The sequence below is a fragment of the Mirounga leonina genome, unplaced genomic scaffold (assembly GCF_011800145.1).
Source record: "Mirounga leonina isolate KUSES-001 unplaced genomic scaffold, KU_Mleo_1.0 Mir_201, whole genome shotgun sequence".
NCBI lineage: Eukaryota > Metazoa > Chordata > Mammalia > Carnivora > Phocidae > Mirounga > Mirounga leonina.
In genome coordinates this window covers 24,681,739-24,706,478 of record NW_023270504.1, presented here as the reverse complement: position 1 = coordinate 24,706,478, position 24,740 = coordinate 24,681,739, and the positions used below count along the sequence as shown (strand labels likewise).

At 58.0% G+C, this 24,740-nt stretch overlaps 3 protein-coding genes across 4 annotated transcripts; all 3 read left to right on the top strand.

The window, feature by feature from the left end:
* Positions 1-1,874: 1,874 nt before the first annotated feature.
* GPR162 (G protein-coupled receptor 162) lies at positions 1,875-5,453 on the top strand. The gene is made up of 4 exons (XM_035027894.1): positions 1,875-2,741; positions 3,443-3,632; positions 4,238-4,395; positions 4,702-5,453. Exons 1-4 carry the CDS (start codon positions 1,875-1,877, stop codon positions 5,251-5,253), a joined length of 1,767 nt encoding a protein of 588 aa, XP_034883785.1. The 3' UTR covers positions 5,254-5,453.
* Positions 5,454-6,482: 1,029 nt separating this feature from the next.
* Positions 6,483-17,263, top strand: P3H3 (prolyl 3-hydroxylase 3). The gene is made up of 15 exons (XM_035028344.1): positions 6,483-6,980; positions 7,916-8,068; positions 8,395-8,596; positions 8,681-8,812; positions 9,258-9,394; positions 9,820-9,909; positions 11,100-11,152; positions 11,282-11,349; positions 11,469-11,593; positions 14,576-14,677; positions 15,012-15,162; positions 15,379-15,496; positions 15,573-15,648; positions 16,456-16,596; positions 16,737-17,263. Exons 1-15 carry the CDS (start codon positions 6,483-6,485, stop codon positions 16,896-16,898), a joined length of 2,208 nt encoding a protein of 735 aa, XP_034884235.1. The 3' UTR covers positions 16,899-17,263.
* A 726-nt stretch (positions 17,264-17,989) lies between these two features.
* GNB3 (G protein subunit beta 3) lies at positions 17,990-24,164 on the top strand. Of its 2 annotated transcripts, XM_035028341.1 has the most exons (10): positions 17,990-18,483; positions 18,729-18,815; positions 19,105-19,143; positions 20,399-20,505; positions 20,586-20,649; positions 20,768-20,930; positions 21,021-21,087; positions 21,180-21,381; positions 22,442-22,658; positions 23,515-24,164. In XM_035028341.1, exons 2-10 carry the CDS (start codon positions 18,759-18,761, stop codon positions 23,619-23,621), a joined length of 1,023 nt encoding a protein of 340 aa, XP_034884232.1. In that variant the 5' UTR covers positions 17,990-18,483; positions 18,729-18,758; the 3' UTR covers positions 23,622-24,164. The 2 variants fall into 2 exon arrangements, with proteins under 2 accessions (XP_034884232.1, XP_034884230.1); XM_035028339.1 differs by having other exon boundaries at positions 18,729-19,143.
* Positions 24,165-24,740: the final 576 nt, after the last annotated feature.

The window sequence follows — 24,740 nt, the reverse complement described above, 5'->3', positions numbered from 1 at the left end:
CCTTAACCCGTCACCCCGAAGGGCGAGGGACCCCTGTCCGCGGTGGAGTCCCCCAGATCCCCTCTCCCACCTTCCTCTGATCTTTCTCTGCCCTTCACCTCCTCCTCTGTCCTTCACATCCTTCCTGCCTCCCTCCCTCTCTGACTCCCCATCTCTTTCTTCCACAGCCCACCCGCTGGGCCTGGGTGGGGGTAGGTGGGAAGGGGTGCAAGGCTGTAGGGGAGAGTAGTGGGGGGGGCGCTTCTGACCAATTCCTTCCACCTCCCTCTGGCTGGCCATTGCCATGGCAACTAGGGTGTACTGGGCTCCGGAGGGAACAAAGGTGGGGGTGGACTAGGACCTCTCAGGGAGGGCAAGAATCTGAGGTTCTTCCACAGGAAGTAGACCCTCTCACTGCTGTGCCCCATTTTTACCCTTGTTCCCCCCCCTCCCCAAGCCGTTAGCTCATCCTTCTTGCCTCCACTCAGTTCAGGGCTTCCCCTGATTTCCTCTTAGCCCCCTCCCCAGGGCTCACTGAAGCTCAGCTTCTCGAAATTCAGGATTACCCGCCTTCCCATCAGAGGGAAACTGAGGCTGGGGCAGGAGAGGAAAGAGTGGAGGTCTACCAGTGGGAGTCAGCACCTTATTGAACATGGGGCTTTTCTTCTCAGCCTCTCTGTTTCCTGCTCCCTCCTTCCATACCACCCCTCTTGGCTCTCAAGCCTCCTTTCCAGGGGTCTCTGGAGGTTTCCTTCTATTTTCAGATACTATCACTTTGCCCCCTCTTTCTTTCTCTTCTGCTCAAACTCTCCTCCTTCCCCCTAGTTCCCCATCTTTCCATTTCTGGATGCTTCTGATGTCAGCGGTTTCCCCGCCTTCGGGTTCCCTAGCCCCCCCTCCCCTTGGTCCCAGCCTCCTTTCTCCCATCTTCCCAGATCCCTGGTGAACTAGAGGGGGATCACACGGGCTTGGGGAAATGGGGCTGAGCACCAAGACCCCCTGGGCCCAGGAGCCAGAATGCTGGGGAGGAGCTGAGATAGCATACATATCCCAGTTTACCCTGAACCCTCAAAAAAGAAACAAGTCGTGCACCTGGCAGCAATAGCTCTGAAGAGAGATTCAGGGACATGAAGCTGGGGATCGAATAGTACTGAGCAGGGCACTTAAGAAGGGACCTGGGAATGCAGAGGGAGGAAAAAGGGCTGAAAGGGATAGGAGACAGGAGGTCAGAACACCTTCTTTCCTGACAGTCAAGAAAGCAGGGCTCTTACCTGTGTGGGCTGTGTGACTGTCCTTCTGATTTAAGGCAAGAGAATTTTCTAAATGACCTCATGACCCCTAGTAGTCAGTTATTTCTATAGTTTCAAGAGAAGGGGGTGCGAGAAGTCAGTTGGAGAACAGCCTAGGCCCTACCTTTTGCCCTCCCCCTCCCACATGTCATTTCTCCCTTGCAGTTTGTCCAGGTGGCTGAGCCTCACCCGACACACACACCCCTTGGGGCACCCAGAAGATCCCTGACTGGTCAAGAACCAGAGGAAGAAGAGACCCGGAAGTCCCGGCATGGGGACCAGAGCTCCTCAGCCAGCCTTGTAGTTGGGAAAGCATTCTGCTTGCCTCCCCTATCAACCACAGGGATACTTCGGGAAGGTTCCCACCCAATATGGAGGCTGAGGACCACCTCTGCTGACCCTCAGTCTCCTCCCCTGCCCTCCGCACCGCACCTTAGCTGGGTCAGTCATGCAATGCTGAGCAGTAGGGTAGGCCGCTGGGCGGCCTGCTCCACCACAGGGCAGAGATCGGGCGCATCATGGGTGTGTGTGTGAGTGGGGCTCCTGGGTGAGACCTAGCCCCCACCCCCAGGAGTTCAAGGGGGGTGGGGGGGCCGAGAATATAGGATGGCTCGGGGAGGGGCAGGGGCAGAGGAGGCCTCCCTGCGCTCAAACGCATTGTCCTGGCTGGCCTGTGGGCTCCTGGCACTGCTGGCCAATGCCTGGATCATCCTCAGCATCTCGGCCAAGCAGCAGAAGCACAAGCCGCTGGAGTTGCTGCTCTGCTTCCTGGCGGGCACACACATACTCATGGCGGCCGTGCCCCTCACCACCTTCGCCGTGGTGCAGCTCCGGCGCCAGGCCTCCTCCGACTATGACTGGAACGAGAGCATCTGCAAGGTGTTTGTGTCCACCTACTACACACTGGCCCTGGCCACCTGCTTCACAGTCGCCTCCCTCTCCTACCATCGCATGTGGATGGTGCGTTGGCCCGTCAACTACCGTCTCAGCAACGCCAAGAAGCAGGCGCTGCACGCCGTCATGGGCATCTGGATGGTCAGCTTCATCCTCTCTACGCTGCCCTCCATTGGCTGGCACAACAATGGCGAGCGCTACTACGCCCGCGGCTGCCAGTTCATAGTCTCCAAGATTGGCCTGGGCTTTGGCGTCTGCTTCAGCCTCTTGCTACTTGGGGGCATTGTCATGGGGTTGGTCTGTGTGGCCATCACCTTCTACCAGACGTTGTGGGCCCGGCCCCGGAGGGCTCGGCTGGCCCGGCGAGCAGGGGTGGGGGGCGGGGCCAAGGGGGGTGGGCCAGGGGCGTTGGGTACCCGGCCAGCCTTTGAGGTGCCAGCCATTGTGGTGGAGGATGCCAGAGGGAAGCGGCGGTCCTCGCTGGACGGCTCCGAGTCGGCCAAGACATCCCTGCAGGTCACCAACTTGGTCAGCGCCATCGTCTTTCTCTATGACTCACTCACAGGGGTGCCCATCTTGGTGAGATTGGGGTCCCCCGCCTGCTGTTCCCAATATCCAGGCCCCAGCACAATCACCTGACCTCCAAGTCCATCCGCCATACAGCAGCTCTGCCATCCACCTTCCTCTCTTCTGCCCACCCCCGCTAGATCTGTGAGCCCCCCACCTCCATCATCCATCTCCTCGTTCCCATTACCCCCAGCCTCGTTGTGTTTTCCAGTTTCTACTACTCAACTCCACCACCCATCCTCCAGCTCCACCATCTATCCTGTGGCTCCACGCTTCGGCCCCCAGCCCTACCATCCAGCAGCCCAGCTCCAGTCTCCATTCCCTAACACTCTTGGGATATACCACAGGGTCTCTGAGCACTCCGGTGGAAAGCCCAGAGAGCTCACCCCACCACCCCCGCTTTTTGCATCCCCATCTAGTCCCGATTCCCAAATTTCTCTCTGTGTTCAACTTTTCTGTACCACGTCTGTTTCTGTCCCTCTGGACCTCAGGGCTTTGTCTCCAGTCCTTGCCCCCGACCTTCCTCTGAATCAGGCCCTTGCCCTCTGTTCGTCCCATCACCACCTCCGACTTTGCCTCTGTCCTGAGCCTCTGTGAACTGGGCCATCCCTTCCTTCTTGCCCAGCCACTGCACTAGAACCCTGGATCCGGGGCCCAGGGGGACCTCTGGGCGCTGGGTCGTGACCCCGCGCCATTCCCCATCCTCCCGCTAGGTGGTGAGCTTCTTCTCCCTTAAGTCGGACTCGGCCCCGCCGTGGATGGTGCTGGCTGTGCTGTGGTGCTCCATGGCACAGACGCTGCTCCTGCCCTCCTTCATCTGGTCCTGCGAGCGCTACCGGGCCGACGTGCGCACGGTGTGGGAGCAGTGCGTGGCCATCATGTCCGAGGAGGAAGGCGACGACGGTCAGAGGAGGGACTGGGCTTTGGCTTTCCCGGGCTTCGGCTCCCTTTTCTGCCGGCCCTTCCCTGTGTGGGGACGGGCTGCCCTGGAGTGCCCCCTGCTGGACGGAACCGGCGCCGCCCGTGGGCTGACTCCCTTTCCCTAATCCCGCACCCCGAGGTACACCCATCGCTTCCTTCTGCGCCGAGGGCTCCCTCCACCCGGCGGCGGCTTCCCTCTGGAAGCCCACACTACCCAGCTCTGCCTCCACTCTCCAGGCCGAATGCCTGAGAAACAGTCCAGAGTCCTAACGCAACCGTCAAGGAAGGCTGTGGAACTAAGGGGACGCTAAGCTCCCTGAGAGAGACCCCCAGCTATAGGGACAGTTCTTGGGGTGGGGTTGCAGCTGTTTCAATAAACATGTCTATACGTATGGAGCACTAGGGACTTAGCAATGAATGCAACAGACGTTAGACACTCTTGCTTTTCCTCTTGGAGCTTACAGGCTCGTGGGAACAGGATTCTCCTGGGAGCTTGTAAAGGGGGCAGGAGGTTTGAAAGGGGGTGGGGGTGGAGAGGGGAGTGGGCATTTCCTGTCTGTAACCACCCTGCCCCTTTTCTCTCCTAGATGGGGGCTGTGATGACTATGCAGACGGCCGAGTGTGCAAAGTGCGCTTTGATGCTAATGGTGCCGCAGGACCAGGGGGCAGGGACCCCTCCCAGGTGAAGCTGCTGCCTGGAAGGCACATGCTCTTTCCTCCTCTTGAGAGGGTCCACTACTTACAGGTATGGGGCTAGGGAGTGCACCTCCTGTTCTGGGTACCCCATTACTACCTGTCTCCAATCTCTGCTGACCATCCTGACTCCCCACTCCCTAGCCCTGGCCTGCAGGGCACCTAAGGGGTAGGTGAAAGAAACGTGTGGCAAGAGAGGCTCCCCTTCAGACCTCTCAGAACCAGGTTTGCCCATCACAGGATGTTTTCCAAAAGTTTAAGGGGGTGGGACCATCTTACCGAGTCCCTACTTCGGTTCCTGCCTCTACCCCTGCTTGCTCCCTATAGCACCTCTGGGTCTGCCGGCTCCTCTCCCCAGGTCCCTCTGTCCCGCCGTCTGTCCCACGATGAGACCAACATCTTCTCTACTCCTCGGGCACCAGGCTCCATCCTGCATAAGTGGTCATCCTCTGATGACATCCGGGTCCTCCCGGCCCAGAGCCGAGCCCTCGGGGGCCCTCCTGAGTACCTGGGACGAAGACAAAGGCTGGAGGATGAGGAGGATGAGGAGGAAGCTGAAGGTGGGGGGCTAGCCAGCCTTCGCCAATTCTTGGAGGGTGGGATGTTGGGGTCAGGTGGGGGACCCCCACGGGGTCCTGGCTTCTTCCGGGAAGAGATCACCACCTTCATTGATGAGACACCTCTGCCTTCTCCGACTGCTTCGCCAGGGCCCTCTCCTCGCCGGCCCAGGCCCCTGGGCCTCTCACCCCGCAGGCTCTCCCTTGGGTCCCCTGACAGCAGAGCCGTTGGACTTCCTTTGGGGTTAAGTGCAGGGAGACGCTGCTCCCTGACAGGAGGTGAAGGGAGTGCAAGACCTTGGGGAGGATCCTGGGGCCCAGGTAACCCCATTTTCCCCCAGCTGACCCTGTGAGCCCAAGTGGGCCTGCAGGACTCAGGGGAGGGGCCCTGAGTAACACCAGTTCTGGCCCTAAGCCTAGGGCAGCTGCCTCCAGACTCCGTGGAGGTGGGCACTGGATCTGGGGCCTGGAGCCCCCTGCTGTCTCCCATCTCAATGACCAGATGCCCTAACTCACCTTCCATCACCCTTAGCAAACCGTATTAAAGCCTGAAGTGTTACCATGGAAACCTCGGTGTCCTGTGTGCTAGGGTGGCAGAGGGTATGGTGGGAGGCTCGGGGGTGGAAAGGCTCATAAAGGACAAAATAGAGCAGGGGCAGTGACCAGAGGCCCAGAAATACACGTGGAAAAAGACAAACTCAAACATGAAGACATACAGAGGGACAGGCTTATAATAAGAGCATCTTGTGGCAACCCTGTCGGGACCCCTCTCACTCCTGAGAGCTTTTTCTGTATCCTTGATTAATAAACTTCTGTCACTTTACACACACACACACACACACAGAGCATCTTGTGCTGGGCATGGGCATGGGGAGACAATCGAGTTTGCTGCTTTGGGGTGTGAAGGATCTCTGTCCGGATTTGTGGAAGTAGTTTCAGAGTGTGATTCCATGTGCCATGCCCCAACTCTCCTTCCCCCAAATCCACCTAGGCCTCACTTTCTGGGCAGGAAAGGATTTGGGCCTGAGTTGGTGTCACAGGCCCGCATCCCATGCTGCATTCTAAGGCTCATTTTGCAAAAGTGGGTGTGGGTAGATGTGTGGGAGGCATCCACTCTCCTTGTCCTGGACCCAAGAGTGGGGGTGGGGGAGGCACAGAGCGGAGGGGAACAGAGCTACAGTAGTTACTCTGAGACCGGGGGCCCCAGGGGTTGGAGTCAAGGGTCCGAAGAGGCTCCCCATGCTGTTTTCCAAAGCACCAGTCCCGCTCCAGTGCCAGCCGTTTGCCATCTGCTCTTCAGGGCCTGTTTTTCGTCCCACACCGTCCCTCGTCTTAAAGACTGCTGTCTCCACTTTCTGCCAGGCTTCCCGACGTCTCTGGCTCTCGTATTGGCCTCTCCCAGGGCTGAGCCTGGGCCGCATCGGCTCTCCTTGGCTCGCGCTCATTCCTTCTCTCTTCCTCTCCTCCCTCCTCTCCATCTCTCCTTCCTTTCCCCTCCCTCTCCCTTCCCCCTTCCCTCTCTCTCTCTCCCCCTCTCGGCTCCCGCATTCCGCTTCGGCAGCCGGCCGGCGCCCCTGGCACCATGCTCCGGCTCCTCCGGTTGCTGCTGCTGCTGCTGCTGCTGCCCCCGCCGGGGTCCCCCGAGCCCCCGGGCCTGGCCCCGCTGTCCCCGGGGGCGCCCCCGCAGGCCCCGGACTTGCTCTACGCCGACGGGCTGCGCGCCTACGCGGCCGGGGCTTGGGCGCCGGCCGTGGCACTGCTGCGGGAGGCGCTGCGGAGCCAGGCGGCGCTGGGCCGCGCGCGCCACGACTGTGGGGCGCGCTGTGCGGCCGAGCCGGGGGCCGCGCTCCCCGCCGTGCTGCTTGACGCCCCGGGGCCTGGCTCCGGGCCGGGCCCGGCGCGAGGGACCTGGGAGCGGCTGCTGCTCCGCGCGGCGCTCCGCCGGGCCGAGTGCCTGACCCAGTGCGGGGCGCAGAGGCTGGGCCCCGGGGGCGCGGCGCGGCTCCGCGTGGGGAGCGCGCTGCGGGACGCCTTCCGCCGCCGGGAGCCCTACAACTACCTGCAGAGGGCCTACTATCAGGTGCGGGAGCCGCCCGGGCCCCTTCGGGGATCCCGCCCCGACCCACGCTGCGCCGCTACTTGGAGCTCGCCGGGAGAGGGCGGAATGTCGGCGCCCGGGACTCCGGGGCGGTGGGGGGGGGAGCGCTCGGGGGCGGTCGGCGGACCTCTCCTTTTGAGTCTGTCCCATCCAAACCACGCCAAATACCCATTGAGGTCGCCGAGGGACAGCCTAAGGGAGATTGGGAGCAAAGCTGGAGCAGGGCTGGATGGGTTCCTGAGGCGGGGTGGAAGGAGATCGGAGATGGAGGGAAGGGGCCTGAAACGTTAGGTCTTACTGAGACCTACGTGGGATGATAGTGAAGCGGAGGGGATGGGGGGAAGCCCGCCGCTGCACAGGAAGCACGGCGCGGGGGGGGAATTGAGTGTGAGCCTTTGCAGGGCAGGGCCAAGGCTGAGGAGCCGGGAGGCCGGGCGTGGGGGGGGGGGGCGGGCAGTGGACGCTGCGCAGCTACCAGTTCGGTAGCTATAGCCTACGTGGCTGCGGGGGGGGGGGGGGGGGTGGCCACACACACCTCAGCCCAGGGTCCTAGAGACCAGCGGGTTTTGCTGGTGGCTCAGGGCTCCCCCACTTCCCCACCTCACTTAGCCATCCATTGCACCTTGTCTCCCAAACGGAGGCCCTGAGGTCCCTCTGTCAATACCGCACCCACTCCAAAGTCTTCAGACCCCTCTTCTCTGAGCTCCCCCGGCATACTGGTTTCTAGGGGCGCTGGAGGTTGGGAAGTGGGCAGTTCTGACTGACAAGTCTTCCAGAAAGCCCTGGCGCAGTTCCAGGTGTGTGTGTGTGTGTGTGTGTGTGTGTGTGTGTGTGGCGGGGGGGGGGGCGAGTGAGCCAGCAGAGGTCCAACACCCCTACCTGAGGGCCCTGACTCCCTCCTCCTTCGTGCTTCTCAGCTGAAGAAGTTGGACCTGGCCGCTGCGGCAGCACACACCTTCTTTGTAGCAAACCCAGCACACCTGCAGATGCGGGAGGACATGGCTAAGTACAGACGCATGTCTCGGGTGCGGCCCCAGAGCTTCCGGGACCTGGAGACACCGCCACACTGGGTGAGACCCCTTGGCCAGATACACAGGGTTCCCTGGACTGGGACCTGTGTGGCTCAGGCATCAGGAGACCTGGGTCCTGTCCTCAGTAAGCCTGGATGGAGAGTCCCTCTCTGGGGCTTGGTTTTCTTCCCGAGGATCACTACACTAAAGTCCCTTGTTCAACCATTCTGATCCCGAGGCCCACCCTATATTCCCCAAGGTGAAGTGGGACCTGGAGCCCACACCCCAGATGAGACCAACACCCCTCCCCTTCTTTCTGCCTCCCAATCTTGTCTGGCACCCTGCCTCCAGGAGCTCAGGTGACTGCCCACTCCCCTCCCCCATAGGCAGCCTATGACGATGGCCTGGAGCTACTGGGGCGCCAGGAGGCAGGACTGGCACTGCCCAGGCTAGAGGAGGCCCTGCGGGAGAGCCTGGCCCAGATGGAGAGCTGCCGGGCTGGCTGTGAGGGGCCCGAGGAGCAGCAGAGGGAGGAAGAGGAGGAGGAAGGGGCCGGGAGCCAGGGGGGCCTCTATGAGACCATTGCAGGTAATGGGGATGCGGGTAATGGGGATTCCCGGCCCCACAGAGAGGAGCGTCACAAGCTCAATGGGTGACGTGTGTTGTCTGCAGGGCACTGGATTCGGGTCCTGCAGTGCCGGCAGCGCTGTGTAGGGGACACGGCCACGCGTCCTGGACGCAGCTTCCCTGTCCCTGACTTCCTTCCCAGCCAGCTGAGGCGGCTTCACGAGGCTCATGCTCAGGGTCAGTTGGGGAAGGCTGGGCGCTGGGGGTGACGTGGGTTGGAAACAGGGGAAGTGAAGGTTTGTCTCTGATGGTATCCTGAGCCCCATCTCTCCGTCCCTCCTGTCTGTCTCTGGATCTGTAGTTGGTCAGGAGGACTCTCATTTGCTCTCCTTTGGTGCCGTTGTGGAAAGCTCAGGAGATGGGTCCCAGGGCTCCTTCTGCCCTTGCGGCTTCTCACCTTCCTTTAACTCCCTTCTCTCTTCCTCCCCTTTGAACTCTGCCTATCCAGCTCAGGTATGTTTGAGTAAGCTTTGGAAAGAAGCAATGGATGAGTGTGCCTGCCAGTTGGGATGGGGGCTTTGGAGTTGTTTGGCATCGGGAGACCACCTTCTCTGGCTCTGCCCAGGGACCACTGTCTTTCTCAGTCTCCGTGCCCCACCCTGCCCTATTACTGTATCTCCAGTGGGGAATCTGTCCCAGGCTATGGAAAATGTCCTGAGTGTTCTGCTCTTCTACCCGGAGGATGAGCCTGCCAAGAAGGCTCTGAACGAGTACCAGGCCCAGCTGGGAGAGCCGAGACCTGGTCTCAGGCCAAGAGAGGTAACCCTCTGCTCCATACTTACCCTAAATCAAATAGACCTGAGAAGTAACCTGGACTCTGTACCCCCTTTTAGTCACCGCAGGCAACCCCAAGTCCAGCATCTGATTTGTCTCCCCTCCCTGCTCCCCACTGCAGACTCGACTTTCTGAGTCCAGGTGGCAGCCCATCCGCCGTTGCCTTCACCTCACCCCCCTTATGTGCCCTCCTGTGCCACAGTCATATGCGCATAACCCCCCCCCCGCCCCCCACCTTGAGCCCAGATGCCCTAAAGCTGTTGAACAGGAAGGCACATGGAAGGGTTTAGGAGCATGCAGGCTGTCCTCTAGAACCGGGGGCTGCCAGGCTCTCCTCCAGCCTTAACTTCCCTGCCCCACTCTACTTCTCCTCGTCTCACCCCTTTCTCCCTGCTCCCACCCTGCCTCAGGACATCCAGCACTTCATCCTTCGATCCTTGGGGGAGAAGAGACAGCTCTACTATGCCATGGAGCACCTGGGAACCAGCTTCAAGGATCCTGTGAGTATCTCCCCTTGTCCCTATCCTGCCACTCAGTGCTCCCCCAGGAGGAAGAGAACAGTGATGCCCTACATTTGTGTCACTCTGGTTTGCAACAAGGCTTCCCATTTCCCACACCCCTGGGAGGCTTGGAGAGGCGTTTGCAGTGTCTCAGGGACAGAGGCAGGTACCTGTAGGAGAGGGCCACTTTGGGGTCATGCAGGCCTAAGTGTTGGTCTCTTCTCTGCCATAAACAAGCTCTGGACCTTCACTTGCCTCAGCCTCAATTTCCTTACCTGTAAAATGGGCACATCAGATCTATCTCATAGAGTGCTTGACGCCGTATCATTTGCTACATGGTAGAGAAGGCTCTGCTCTTGCTGCTGCTTTGGTTACTGTTCTTTTGTGGTAGTTATGAGGAAACTGAAGGGCAGAGGGTTTGTTCACTGCTAGGACAATAACGTAAGGCATTTTCTCAACCGGCTTGGCACCATTGACATTTTTTACCTGATCATTCTTTGTAGGGGAGAGGAAGGGGGCTTGCCTAGGCATCGTGGGATGTTCAGCAGCTTCCCTGGCCTCTGCCCAGTAGATGTCAATTCTCTGAGTCATGACAATCAAAAATGTTTCCAGACGTCGCCTAATATCCCCTGGGGGGGGGGTGCAAAATCTCCCTGGTTGAGAACTGCTGGCTCAAAGCGTGGGCTCTAAAGCTAGTTCAGTATGTATGTATGTTAAGTAGGCTCCACACCCAACATGGGGCTGGAACTCGGGACCCCAAAATCAAGAGTCACATGCTGTACAACTGAGCCACGAGGTGCCCCTCTAAAGAATCCCAAATCTGTCGCTTACTAGCCGTGTGATCTTGGGCATGTTACTTTACCTCTCTGTGTCTTAGAGTCTTCAACTGCAAAATGGGCACATTAATACAATGTGTTTCATTAAAACTATCGTGAACATTACATGATGAATCTCCATGCACTCCACTTCAGTGGATGAAGCTGTTAGAAAAGCACCTGACAAATAGTGCTTCGTGAGCAGTTGTTGGTAGAGTTTGGCCCAACTCCTGGGGCTCCCGACAACGAGTCCGGGGCTTGTCCCACCTCTGCCTTCCTCTCTGGAAGCAGGAGGACTTTAATGTAGATCAGAGTCTAATAATGTCAGGGATTTGGGCTGGACTTGGGTGACTGCGCTTTTCCTGACTCTCCCAGGATCCCTGGACCCCAGCAGCTGTCATCCCCGAGGCACTGAGAGAAAAGCTCAGGTAGGAGACGCCCTGTGGTAGGAGGGGCCTGGCTGGAGCTGGAAGGTGGGGGAGGGCATCTTGGGAGGTCCGGGGAAGATGGGTCCGGACTGGCGGGCACATGCACTGAGCATGTCTCTCACCCCTGAGAGAGGATCAAGAGAAGAGGCCTTGGGACCATGAGCCGTCACAGCCAAAGCCCTTGACTCACTGGAAGGGTAGGTTTCTGGGAGAGCAGGAAGCAGGAGCCCCGAGGGCCTGGGGGGCCGCCAGCCACGTGGCTGGGCCTGCCCTCAGGGGGAGCTCAGTCCCCTCTGCCCTGTCCCTTCCCCCGCAGATGTGCTTCTCCTGGAGGGGGTAACCCTGACCCAGGATGCAAGACAGCTGAATGGGTCCGAGCGGGTGGTGTTGGACGGGCTGCTCACCCCGGCCGAGTGTGGGGTGCTGCTGCAGCTGGCCAAGGTAAGAAGACCTGTGAGTAGGTGGCACCGTCGGCTAGTTAGGGACCTCAGGCACAGCCCGCCTGCCCCCTGTTCTGCCCTCTCTGGTTCTCCAGAGGCACTGCCCTTGTCCCCTACCCCGCATGGCGGTGGACACGTCCCGTTTCTCTCAACTTAGCCGGCCTGGGGTGGATGGATACTCTTTACAAAGGAATTTTGCTAGAAATTGGTAGGAAGAACAAACCAAAAAACGTAAAGGCATAAAAAAGGGTGAGTGTGCAGGTGAGAATTCCCTGGTTAGCCAAGAGTTTAATTATCGGCTTGGCCAGTGGTGGAGTGGACATAGAGGCTACTTTCCCCATCCGTTGCATCCCCTGCTGGTTTGGGTTGAATGTTCCATATTCACCAGGTGAAGCCCGCCATTTGGGGAAGCTTCCATCTTCATTCTAGGTTAACCTTCCTTCTACACACACTCACTGAGTATCTGCTGCGTACTCAGAACTACTAGGTTCCAGGGAGAGGGAGATGAGCACAGATGTGCATTCAGGAGCTCACTGTACAGAGAAGGAATCAGACGTGGAGACACATCACTAGAGCGAGGGCTAAGTTTGCTACAAGAAGCATGTACCCATCCAAATAGGAACGCTGAAATGCCAAATCACAGAAGGCTTACCGGGGGGGGGGGGGGGGCATTTGGGGGGGTCATTTGAGCTCAGTCTTTTTTTAAAAATTATTTATTTATTTATTTATTTGAGAGAGAGGGTGCGCACACGCCCATGTGCGGTGCGTGCACACGGCAGGGGAGGGGCAGAGGGAGAAGCAGACTGCCGATTTAGCGGGGAGCTGGCCACAGGCACTTGATCCCAAGACGTGATTCCAGGACCCCAGGATCATGACCTGAGCCCAAGGCAGATGCTTAACCGCCTGAGCTACCCAGGCGCCCCTTGAGCTCAGTCTTAAGGATGAGTTAACAAGGCAGAGAAGGGGAGGAGAGCCAGGCCGTAAGGAAGAAGAATGGGGGGGGGGTCTCTGACACCTGCAGTAGAATACAGGAGCTAAGGGCTTGGGCCAGCCCCAACAGTGGTTAGCTGGGTGACCTCATGCAATGTATTTTATTTTATTTTATTTTTTTAAAGATTTTATTTATTCATTTGAGACACAGAGATACAGAGAGAGAGAGGGAGAAAGCATGAGCAGGGAGAGAGGCAGAGGGAGAGGGAGAAGCAGGCTCCTCGCTGAGCCAGGAGCCCGATGTGGGGCTTGATCCCAGAACCCTGGGATCATGACCTGAGCCGAAGGCAGACGCTTAACGATCTGAGCCACCCAGGCGCCCCACGTGCAATGTATTTTAATGTCTCTGAGCCTTGTTTCTTCATCTATAAAATGGGGCTAAATACAGTGGGTTCTTTTAGGGTTGTTGTGAGGACCCTGGTAGTACTTGGTAAGGCTGTTGGAAGAATATAAAAAGCCCTCACGATTAGCTGGCGCTGTGTCATCTGGCTGTATGTTATCCAGAGGAGGTAGAGGGGAGAGAAGCCGGAGGTGGAGGCACGGGCGAGATGGCGAAGGGCCTTCTGTCCCCTGCCAAAGAGTTTGTGGACCGTGGACAACTTATCGGAGAATTTAAGGAGGGGTTAGGTTTTAAGTCCCCATGCATTAGCAGGAGCAGGGTCTGGAGTCACCATCCTGCAGAACCGGTAGATCCCTCTAGAGGCACTGTGGAAATGCACTGGGAGAGGAAAGCAAGGAGGGGAGGCTTCTGGGGTGATGCCGGAGTGCTACTGCCTTAGGTTAGGTCCTCATTTCAAGGAAATGAAGAGAGGCGGACAGATGAGAAATATTTAGAAAGTCAAAGATAGAGAAGTTCAGCACTAAATCTATGTGGGAGACAATGGATGAAAGGATGGAGTCAGGGATAACTCCCAAGTATCAGCCCTTCTTTCTGTTCCTCCATCGCACTGGATTCATTCTGGCCTCAGGACCTTTGCACTGTGGTTTCTGCTGCCTGGAACATTTTTTTCTCTCACATATTCAAGTGGCTTCTTTATATCATTTGCTTTCAATTTAGATGTCACTTCACTCATCAATTAGTTGTCCCCTAACCACTGCCTGGGCACTCTCAAGGTTGTAGCTCTATTTTAATTTTTTAAATACCCTTTATCCCCATCTGAATCGATCTGGTTTGTTTGTTTGTTTGTTTGTTTACTCAAAATATAAACCACATGAGAGCAGGGACCTTTTCATGTTCATGGTTGTATCCTCAGTGCCTAGAATATAGGAAGTGCTCAGTACAGATTTGTTGAATAAATAAATACAAGCATGGAAGGTTAGATGGCTTGGGTGAGTAGGTGGTCTCTCAGAGATAGGGTTTATACACAGGGTAACTGGGTAGGGGTTGCAGAAAGCAGACAAAAGAATAGGTGTCAGGAAAGGGACATCCAAATACCAGGAGACCCCCAGGTAATGAGACTCGTGGAGGTGGTTGGGTAGTTGGGGCTCAGCATCAAGGGTTGTCACATTCTCCAAGAGTGTGTCAAGGGTGTCAGAGAGAGGCACCTCGGCTCTCTCCCCATGTCGAGCCAGCCGGGACCCAGCTGACTCTCAAACTTCCTGCTAGCGCCCTGTTTCTGGAGAGACTCCTCTATCCTTGGCTCATCAGGAACGAATGATCAAGCCCTTCCTGCCCCCTTTCCCCAACGGCCCTTACCCTCTCAGAGGCCCTTTCCCCACTCTAGGAAGCTCTCCAGAGCTCTGGGCACAGCCCCCTCAGCCAGTGGGATTCCAGATCTTTACCAGAGAGTGACAATGTAGACCTGAAGATAGTCGTTCTGTGGGAAGGGGCAGCAGCTCAGGGAAGGGAGCCAGCATGGAACCCTGGGGGCTTCTAGCCTCTTCCGGGGAGTGGGAGGATTGGAGGAAGGTCTTGCAGCCCTGTGGGCAGTGAGGTGGGGGATGGCTGGGACCCGGGGAGTGAGATTCCCCAGCCACCTCTCTCCCTCCATAGGACGCCACTGAGGCCGGAGCCAGGTCTGGCTATCGTGGCCGCCGCTCCCCTCACACCCCCCATGAGCGCTTCGAGGGGCTCACAGTGCTCAAGGCTGCACAGGTAAGAGGAGGCTCCCATGCTCTGGTCTGATGCCCAGAACCAGAGAAGAGGGTACGCAGGAGGCTGGGTGCCCGCGCCTGGGCCTCTCCCGTGGACTGAGAGCACCTGAGTCCCCTGCCTAGAGTTGAGGGCAGTGGGAGGGGAGGTGTTCTGAGACCTCGGGACCTGGGTGATGGTCACGGAGCCAATGGAAGGAGCAGTTTGGGCTGATGGACAGAGCTGGCTGCTGAGACCAAATCCATGGGTGGAGAGCAATGGAAGTAGGGCAGGGGCTGGGGCAGGGCCACCCTTCTGTTGCCCCCTCCTTTCCCACCCTTCCTTTCCCTGCTTGCAGCTGGCTCAGGCTGGGGCCGTGGGCAGTCAGGGGGCTAAGCTGCTTCTGGAGGTGAGTGAGCGCGTGAGGACCTTGACACAGGCCTACTTCTCCCCGGAGCGGCCCCTGCATCTTTCCTTCACCCACCTGGTGTGCCGGAGTGCCATAGAAGGTAACCACCAGGGAGCCTAGCTGTTCCTCCCCAACCCCGGGCCTCTGTTGGGCACTGCACCCCCTCCGCATCCCCAAACCTGGTGGGCTTTCTGACTCCCCTGCCCGGGTGAGGGCTTGGCTCCTCTGTCCAGCCGTGATTCCCCGAAGCTGCAGGGGGAGTGTGGGCTGCAGTGGATGGGCACAGGGGCATGCACCAGGCCCCTATGCTTCCCAGGAGAGCAAGACCAGCGCATGGACCTGAGTCACCCGGTGCATGCAGACAATTGTGTCCTGGACCCCGACACCGGGGAGTGCTGGCGGGAGCCCCCAGCCTACACCTATCGAGACTACAGGTGGGCAGCCCCCCCAGGGGTCAGGTGGGTGGGCCTGGGTTGCGGTCTCACTGCCTGCGCCTTCCTCCCTTTGCAGTGGGCTTCTCTACCTCAACGAAGACTTCCGCGGTGGGGACCTGTTCTTCACAGAGCCCAATGCGCTCACGGTCACAGTAAGCCGGGTGGGGGGCGTGGGGGTGTGGCGGGGACCCCAGCTGTGGGCTCTGAATTCAAAACAGGAGCTTCCCAGAGACAAATGCAGGGAAATGGCTGGGGCCCCCTTAACCCTTTCTTTCCTTTCTGGCTTCCCCTGCCCTCTCTACCATGTGTCTGGGTTTCGGGGGTTCTAGTAAAGGTTGATTACACCTCCCCGGGAGATCTCTTGTGGCCCTTCCAAACCCTGCCTTCAGTGTTTGCCTCACTCCCTCAAGGAGGGTGGATAAAGCGCAGGTCCCCAAGGCCCTAGTCCAGGTAGAAACCAGGGGCTGGAATTGGGCAGAAGGAGAGGGACAGTGATTTTGCGTCATCTGCTGCTCTGTCTTACCCAGTTACCTCCTTCTCTGCTAACTGCCACCAGCTACCGATGATGCATGGCCTCTCTGAGGTAGAAAAATATCCCCAAGATCCTTATCCCCAGTACCCAGAGTCTGGTACTGCATTCATACCCTCCGATTGCTTCACACCTGGGATTCAAAGGTTGAGCAGGAAAAGTCAAGGCCTGGGCAGGGGGTGGGGAGGCCCTCCACGGAGCCCCCTTTCCTTTGGCTCTGACTCCTCTAGCCTCAGTCTGGCATTTGTGCTCCCCAAGTTGAGGCCAACTTCCCATTTCCCCCCAGGATGGTCCCTGAATTAAGGAATGGGAAGTGAGGGGCAGGAGAGCTGAACTCTTTGCGCCCCGGCCTGCCACCTGCCGTAGGGAGTCAGGGCCAAGTGCTCTGAGAGCACCCATCTGTGGCGCTGAACCTGCCCTCACCCCTCAGGCTCAGGTTCGTCCTCGCTGTGGACGCCTCGTGGCCTTCAGCTCCGGTGGGGAGAACCCCCACGGTGTGTGGGCCGTGACGCGGGGACGGCGCTGCGCCCTGGCACTGTGGCACACGTGGGCGCCTGAGCACAGGGAGCAGGTGAGCAGCAGCTGGAGTAGGAAGGGCTGTCTCTCCTGGTGTGTGAAGGATGAGGGGCAGGGGCCGAGACGTCCCAGGGAGGGTCCTTGGGGGCAAGGTGATGCAGGAGGTTGGGCCAGACTCTCCGCTCTACTCCCCAGGAGTGGACAGAAGCCAAAGAGCTGCTGAAGGAGCCGGAGGAGGAGGAGGAGGAGGAGGAAGAAATGCCCAGCAAAGACCCTTCCCCGGAACCCCCCAGCCGCAGGCTTCCGCGGGTCCAGGACAAGGCTGGGAAACCGCCTCGGCTCCGAGAGGAACTGTGAGGGACTGAGCCAGCTCCTTGGGGATGTGGCCCCTTGACTTGTGAAGGGCCGCCTTGATGCCAGGACCCACAGGAAACCCCCATGTGCTGGGAGCAGAACAGTGAGCTGTCTGTCCCTGCACCCCTACTACCTTGGGGACCACAAGGGCTGTCCAGCCCTGGACTCAGAGGACACTGCACAGACTAGCCTAGAGCTCACCAGGCCTGGCTGATGGACCTCCAGCCCGAGGACAGACCGAGGACACGATGCCTCCCTGGAAAGAAATGGCAGGGGAGAGGGCCTGACTGCTTCACGTGTGGAGGATGAGAGGGAGGCTAACCCCAGTGCCCTGTCCCAGCCTGTAATAAAGAACTGAAGATCCCTCAGTCAAGGGCCCAGACAAGGGTATCACGGTTTCTGTGGTGTCTGCAGTGGGCAGTGCCTGTGGCTGGCCTGGGAGGAGACAGGTGTCTTTGGGCCTCCCAGAGGCGGGGCCGCTCAAAGCCTGTGATTTGTCAGGGAACTCCCAGCCACCTGCTCCCCATATGCAAATGGACCCAGACCCAGACAGCTGCTCCCTGGGCCTCCAACTCTAAGCCCTGTCTTCCCTCTCCCAGCTTGGCCAAGACGTAGGGCCGCCTGATCCCTCGGGTTCCAGCCTTCACAACCCCAGCAGGACCCTGTGAGTCATGGGGGCAAGGAGTGGGCCAAATCCCAGATGGAAGCCAGGTCGGGGTTGAGCCCCACTTCCCACCCTTTGTCCACTCAAAGCAGGGGCCACCCTGTCCAGTCTTTTTCTCTGGATCCCCTGTACCTTCCCCGCCCCCAGATCAGACCCAGGGGCAGCTGGTTGGGGTTTGTTGAGAAGAAGGATTATCCAGATCAGTCCCATCTAATCTCAGCTCCTGCCTGTACCCTCCCCATATTCACCTGAACCTCCTTCCCCGCAACCCTGAACTTAGGGACGAAATCTTGGGTGTTGATAATGGGCTACCTCTCACCCTCATATTCTGGCTCCTGGGCTGGTTGCTAGGCACGCCCTGACTGCCACGATCATCAGCATTGGTGGGGGCTGGGGTGGGGGGTGGGGGCACTGGGCTGTGGTTGCTTCTCTTCTGTACCCCTCCCAAACCCCAACCTTTAATCCTCACAGCTTTGCTCTAATCCCAAGGGGCCTGATGCTCTTATCTCTGCCTACAGGGAGACTGGCCAGGGAAGCACCCCCTTCCACCCCTCCTCCCCCCGGGGCTTGTGGGGGGCTGCTCCTCTCTATAGCCCCAAACTCTTGCTCCCACCTAAGCCCCCCCCCCGCCCCGGGCTGGGCCCAAGTCTGTCTGGAAGCCACACACCTCCCTTCCTGCCCTCTCTCGCTCCCTGCCTCGGCCCCCGCCGTTGCCAGCTGATTTCATTTGCCTGATGTTGTCGTCGTTGGCCCTACCTTCTCTGTCAGTGCCCCCCCCAACCCCCCCGGAGCTGGGGCCAGGCCAGGCCAGCTCCTCTGGCAGCAGAGCCGGGGCAGGTGACGGGCTGGCGTCGCAGCTGAGGGAGTAGAGAGGCGCCTGGGCACCGGAGCTGGAAACCCAGGAGAGGTCCAGTCAGAGTCCAAGTAAGAGGGAGCTGGCGCGGCTCTGCTGCCCGGGGCCGGGGCTGCAGGGAGGGCTCGGGCAGGGCCGGGCTTGGCGCACAGGACTCCGCACGCGGAGGGGCTCGTGGGGAGCTGGTGCGGGCCCCCTCCCCCAGGCATCTCTCTACTTCTTGTAGTGGGCTGCAGGCCTGGAGTCTGGTGCGGGTGTGAGGGACAGGAACATGGCCTGGTGGGGACCCCCTACACCTACCCCATGTTCCTGACAGGAGCCGGAACTACCCCTCAACCTGTCAGCCATGGGGGAGATGGAGCAGCTGCGGCAGGAAGCAGAGCAGCTCAAGAAGCAGATTGCAGTAACCCCACAACTCTCCCACTGGGGGACCCCAGAAAACATGGAACCCAGGACATGAGGGAGTGTGGACCAGGGTGGTGGGTGGGGGCAGGAAGGAGGCCGGCTTTGCTCTTGAGTGAAACCTTAGAGACCCCTGACCTGGCAGGGACCAGAGACTTCCTGAACTTGGATCTCATATTTGAGGTGCCCCCCAAACCCTAGAGCCCCAAGCCCACCTACCTCAGAGGCCCATGCAGCCACTACCCCCACCTTGCCCTTATGACCCCCTGATGACTGCTTTCCCCCCCCAGGATGCCCGGAAAGCCTGTGCGGACATTACTCTGGCAGAGGTGAGACCTCCTGTCCCCCCCCCCCCCCCCCCGCCGAGGCAGGGCCAGAGGGGAGTGTGGAGGGGAGTGGAGGGGAGGGGAGCTCCCCGACCAGCAAGAGCCTGGCGCCTGAGCTTTAGTACAGCATGTCCTTGGAATGAGGAACGGCATTAATTAATTCATTCAACAAACATTTAGTGAGATCTGCTGTGGGCCAGGCACCTTATTGGAAGCTAAGGATGCAGATGCTGTCTCAGTCCTCAACCGTAAAGTGAGAACGGTTATACCCCCTCACGGTGTGGCGAGGATGAAGAGGGATGGCACTTTGTAAATCATAAAGCCCTTATAGAGCAGTTTCTAGTTTTCTAATAGTGTATGTCATCAATTCTAAAGTCACATCTTTTCACATTTTGACATCTCTGAGATCAAGATGCAGCCCAAAATAGACGATGCCTTACAATTATAATTGGCAGCATTTTTTTTTCTTTCTCAGTGATACTTAAAAGCATGGTGCTTCATAGAGTTGGTGTCATCTTATGTTGGATTAAATACGTTAATAGTTAGAGTGAACATTGAACGCTTGCCGTGAGCCCAACACTGGGCTAAGCTGCTTCAATACATAATTTCATTTAATTTTCACAACAACCCCAGAAGTTGATGCTATAAACCTTGTTTTACAGATGAGCAAACAGGCTCAGAGAGGGTAAGCAACTTGCCCAGGACAACAAAGCAAGTAAATGACAAGTCAAGGCCATTGACTTGAGCCCCAGCCAAAATCGAGAGGCTGGATGGAGTGTAAGGGACATAGGACCGCAAATTTCAGGAGGTGCAGTTCAGGGTCACGGGGCTGCCCCGGGTAGCCAGTGGAAGAGACAGACATGCGGCAGTGTCGTGGGGGGCCGGGCTCCTAGCGGCTCAGGACAGCGGATGTGCCCCTCTCTTCCCAAGTCCGTGTTCAGTGACTTCACACTGGCAGCTTGAAATTGGTCAAGGTGGGAGTATTTCCACGATGGACATCACTCTCCCGCCCCCACCTCCGCCGCTAGCCCGCGCTGGAGAGATGCTTGTTCAACACTTGGCAACGTGCCACTGGCCATGCCCGGTCTCTCCCACCTCAGTTTAAGCCGCCGCAGGGCAGGGACTTATTTCTCTAAGGCTGGGAGCCTGACCCCAGAGCCTGGCACAGAACAGAAACTGGTCCAGATCGGTGGCTGTGATGCTGACATCTAGGCATGTACCCTACTCACCCTGATTTCTAGTGCCCCCTTTTCTGCAGCTGGTGTCGGGCCTCGAGGTCGTGGGAAGAGTCCAGATGCGGACGCGGCGGACGTTAAGGGGACACCTGGCCAAGATCTATGCCATGCACTGGGCCACCGACTCCAAGTGAGGCTTGAGGGGCACCCAGGGGTGGGGGGACAGGCAGGAAGGAGAGGCTTGGGTGACGTGGCGTGCCCTCTCCCCAGGCTGCTGGTAAGTGCCTCGCAAGACGGGAAGCTGATCGTTTGGGACACCTATACCACCAATAAGGTAGCTGCCTCCCCAGCCCTCCCATCACCCTGTGATTCCTTGGGGGCTTTGTGCCTCCCCTCCAGTGCTCTCCCCACCTGGGAGCTCAGCTCAGGTCCTGCCTCCCACCCTCCTGCAGGTGCACGCCATCCCGCTGCGCTCCTCCTGGGTCATGACGTGTGCCTATGCCCCATCAGGGAACTTTGTGGCATGTGGGGGGCTGGACAACATGTGCTCCATCTACAGCCTCAAGTCCCGTGAGGGCAATGTCAAGGTCAGCCGGGAGCTCTCTGCTCACACAGGTGAGTGAGAGACCCTCTCTTCCCGTCCCTGTTGTGAGAGGCCCAGGGATGTGGCCCTGCAGCCCAGCCGCTGTCCTCACCCACCCCCAGGTTATCTCTCCTGCTGCCGCTTCCTGGATGACAACAACATCGTGACCAGCTCCGGGGACACCACTTGGTGAGGACTGAACCCTGTGGGTGCCGGGGCTCGGGCGTGGCTCTGTCCTGGGCTTTCCGTGACAGGGTGACAGCCGCCCCTCCTCCCGGCAGTGCTCTGTGGGATATCGAGACTGGGCAGCAGAAGACCGTGTTTGTGGGGCACACGGGGGACTGCATGAGTCTGGCCGTCTCTCCTGACTTCAAACTCTTCATTTCGGGCGCTTGTGACGCCAGCGCTAAGCTCTGGGACGTGCGGGAGGGAACCTGTCGGCAGACTTTCACTGGCCACGAGTCGGACATCAACGCTATCTGCGTGAGCCCCCCTCTGTGCCCCAACTCCCGGGACCTCCTCACCAGCCCCCCCATCCTTCATCCCTTCCCCAGCTCCCTCACCCCCTCTTTGTAACTTTCCTGGTTGGAATGATTTCACCTTACAGAAAGGCTGCGAGAGTAACCCAATCAGCTTCCATCTACCCTTCGCCCATATTCACTGCTGACGTTTTTACCACGTTTGCTTTAGCATTCTCTCTCTGTAGATGGAGGGAGGGACGGATGGAAAGACAGACACATACACCTAGATGTGGACATAGATATGTTTTATTACCTTTTCTTTTCCTCTTTGGAGAGTAAGTTGCAGATATCATGCCTCTTTACCCCTTAAATACTTCAGTGTGTATTTCTTAAAAACAAGGCCATTCTCTAACGTAGTCACAGTATAATTCTTAAAATCAGATTGAACAATGACACAATATAGTCTATAGCCTATATTCACATTTCACCAATTATCTCACGAATGTCCTTAATAGCCGTGTTTTTTTCTGTCTAGGAACATGCATCACATTTCCTTGCCGTATCTTTTCAGTTTCCTTTAAACTGGAACCTTTTTTCTATCTTTCTTTGTCTTTCGGGGCCTTGACATCTTTGAAGAGTGCCACTCAATTTTCTTTAGGCTTTCCATCCCTTTGAGTTTATCTGACATTTCCTCGTGATGAGATTCAGGTCACGCATTTACACTTGGCCCTGCACGTCCACATCCTGATCCAGCCCTGAGCCCGGAGTCAGGGACAGCCGCCGCCCTTCTAGCCATGTGACCCTGGGCAAGCCGCCCGCCCTCCCTCAGCCTCGCAGCGTGCAAATAATGCCTGCCTGCTTGCGGGGTGGCGAGGGGCCGAGCGATGGGTGTCGGGTGGCCAACTGGCATGCAGCTGGCTGGGATAAATGTCAGAAATGAAGAGTGCTGGGGAAGGGCCGGGCAGAGAGCCTGAGGGAAAGCGCTTGCGCTGGAGCCACCAGGGCGGGAGCCAGGGAGAGGGCGGGAGAGGTAGCAGGCGCCCGGGGCTGAGTCCTGACCCCCTTGCCACCTGTACTCTCAGTTCTTCCCCAACGGAGAGGCCATCTGCACAGGCTCGGACGACGCCTCCTGCCGCCTGTTTGACCTGCGGGCAGACCAGGAGCTGACTGCCTACTCCCATGAGAGCATCATCTGTGGTATCACATCCGTGGCCTTCTCCCTCAGCGGCCGTCTGCTCTTTGCAGGCTACGACGACTTCAATTGCAACATCTGGGACTCCATGAAGTGCGAGCGTGTGGGTAAGGGCCGGCCAGCAACACCCCCCCCTACCCCGCCACCACCTCGGCTGGAAGGACCTTCCTACTAGCTCCCCTTTTGGGGACCCTCTTTCTACTGCTCCTAATTGCTGGATGACTCTGAGCTCTGCCCCTAGAATCCAGTCCTCCTTGGTTCCCAACCTAGACCATCATCTCTAGTGGCCCTTCTCCACCGCCCAATGCTCTAGCTGCTTCCTGCCAAAGGAGCTCCGGTGTCACCCGAGATCTGGGGATGTCCAGTCTCTTCTGGATTTCCAGGGCCTCTGAAGTGTCAGGGGCATCCACTGGAGAAAAGGGCAATCTCAGGGAACTGTAATAAGCAGAATCAAGGAGATCTAGCGTGACCCCAACCTTGGGACTTAACTAGAACCACCCTGGTCTGAAGCTGAATCAGATAGTGTGGCTTCTCTTGGGAGAGGCCAGGTGCTGAATGAAAATAACACTGGCCAGAGAGTCAGGATCCAAATCTGAATTCTGTTGCTTAGGATCTGAGAGCCCTTGGGCAAGTCACTTCTCTTGGGGCCTCAGTCTCTTCATTTGGAGACTCAGGAATGAGACTAAAGAGCAACCTCCCCATTTTCTAGTGCCCATCAAGGTGCTCCTTGCTTTTTTCATAGCACACCGACACTGCCGACCTTTCCTGTCCCTCCTGGCCCCCCACCCCGCCCTCCACAGAGATTGGCCTCAAGAGAAACCCTGCCCCTTAGGGTAATCCTCGTTGAGTCCCCACCAGAGGCTGAGTCCATGGCCAATCTAACCTAGGATTCCTGCAGATGCACATGCGCTCTCTGCCAAAGCAGCACAGGCAAACAGGCTGACTCCTCTCTCTCTTCCTCAGGCATCCTTTCTGGCCATGACAACAGGGTCAGCTGCCTGGGGGTCACAGCTGATGGGATGGCTGTGGCCACTGGCTCCTGGGACAGCTTCCTCAAAGTCTGGAACTAAGGAGGCTGGAGGAGGGGAGGTAAAAGGCCATGAAGACACTCAGTTGCCCCCTCCCCTGCCCAATTTTCTTTTAAGATTTCTTTTAAGGTTTTCTTCTTCTACACCCCAGCTGCCACTCCCACCCAGCTTTGTCCTTTGAGGGCAGCAGGGAAAATGGGGGTATGCCTATGGGAGGCAGCAGCAGGGACACAGGGGCAAAGAACTGCCCCATCTCCTCCCATAGCCTCCCCTCTCCATCGTCCTGCAGCTTCTTCCTCACTGGGCAAGGACAACTGACCTCTCCCCTAGCCCTTGGCAGGCCTACCAGGCTTCCAGTCTGAGGCCCCAGGCCCTGGAATTCCTCCCCCAGAGCCACTACCTTTGTCCAGACCTGGGTGGCAGAGGGTGCTCCATCCTGTGACTATGGCTCTGGCACCACTAGGATCCTGGCCCCTTTCTTCATGATTTCTCCCCTTTCTACCTTCTTTATTTCCCTCCTAAAGGACCTGCAATAAAGTGTAGTGCCCCGGTATGTCTGTGATGTTTGGCTTCTGCCCCACTTCTATTCCAAAAAGACACAGGCCCAACTTAAGTAATAAGATATTACAGGTGCAGTGATAAAGGCTGGGTACCAAAGAGCTTGGGGGCAGAAAGTAGGGTGGAGATGAAAGCCTAGGCCTCATGGAGAAGGCCTGAGACAGATCAGAAGATATTCACCAGGTGGCCAGCAGGGCATACGCCCCATCTGCGTATGTATGCGTATGTATAGGAAGGTTATGTTGAGAAAGAATCAGATTACAGAAGACCTTGAATACCAGCGGAGACTTTATCCTAAGGGCAATGGGGAACCACTGAAGAGTTCTAAGCGGCGGAGTCACATGGTCAGTTGTGCTTCTCAGAAAAGTCACCCTAGCGGCGGGTGTAGGTTGATGAAATGGTGGGAAGGGAGACTGGAAGGAAACAAGGTAGGAGGGAGATGGCAAGAAATCAAGAGCGGGAGGGACGCCTGGGTGGTTCAGTTGGTTAAGCGACTGCCTTCGGCTTGGGTCATGATCCCAGGGTCCTGGGATCGAGTCCCGCACTGGGCTCCTTGCTCAGCGGGAGCCTGCTTCTCTCTCTGCCTGCCGCTCCCCAAGCTTG

Coding starts and splice junctions, on each gene's coding strand:
- GPR162 (XM_035027894.1), top strand. CDS start 1,875: ATGGCTCGGGGAGGGGCAGGGGCAGAGGAGGCCTCCCTGCGCTCAAAC. Junction 3,633..4,237: donor CGAGGAGGAAGGCGACGACG/GTCAGAGGAGGG, acceptor TTTCTCTCCTAG/ATGGGGGCTGTGATGACTAT. Junction 4,396..4,701: donor AGAGGGTCCACTACTTACAG/GTATGGGGCTAG, acceptor TCCTCTCCCCAG/GTCCCTCTGTCCCGCCGTCT.
- P3H3 (XM_035028344.1), top strand. CDS start 6,483: ATGCTCCGGCTCCTCCGGTTGCTGCTGCTGCTGCTGCTGCTGCCCCCG. Junction 11,594..14,575: donor TGCTGCTGCAGCTGGCCAAG/GTAAGAAGACCT, acceptor CTCCCTCCATAG/GACGCCACTGAGGCCGGAGC. Junction 14,678..15,011: donor CAGTGCTCAAGGCTGCACAG/GTAAGAGGAGGC, acceptor CCCTGCTTGCAG/CTGGCTCAGGCTGGGGCCGT.
- GNB3 (XM_035028339.1), top strand. CDS start 19,045: ATGCAGCCACTACCCCCACCTTGCCCTTATGACCCCCTGATGACTGCT. Junction 20,506..20,585: donor CACTGGGCCACCGACTCCAA/GTGAGGCTTGAG, acceptor CCCTCTCCCCAG/GCTGCTGGTAAGTGCCTCGC. Junction 20,931..21,020: donor GGAGCTCTCTGCTCACACAG/GTGAGTGAGAGA, acceptor ACCCACCCCCAG/GTTATCTCTCCTGCTGCCGC.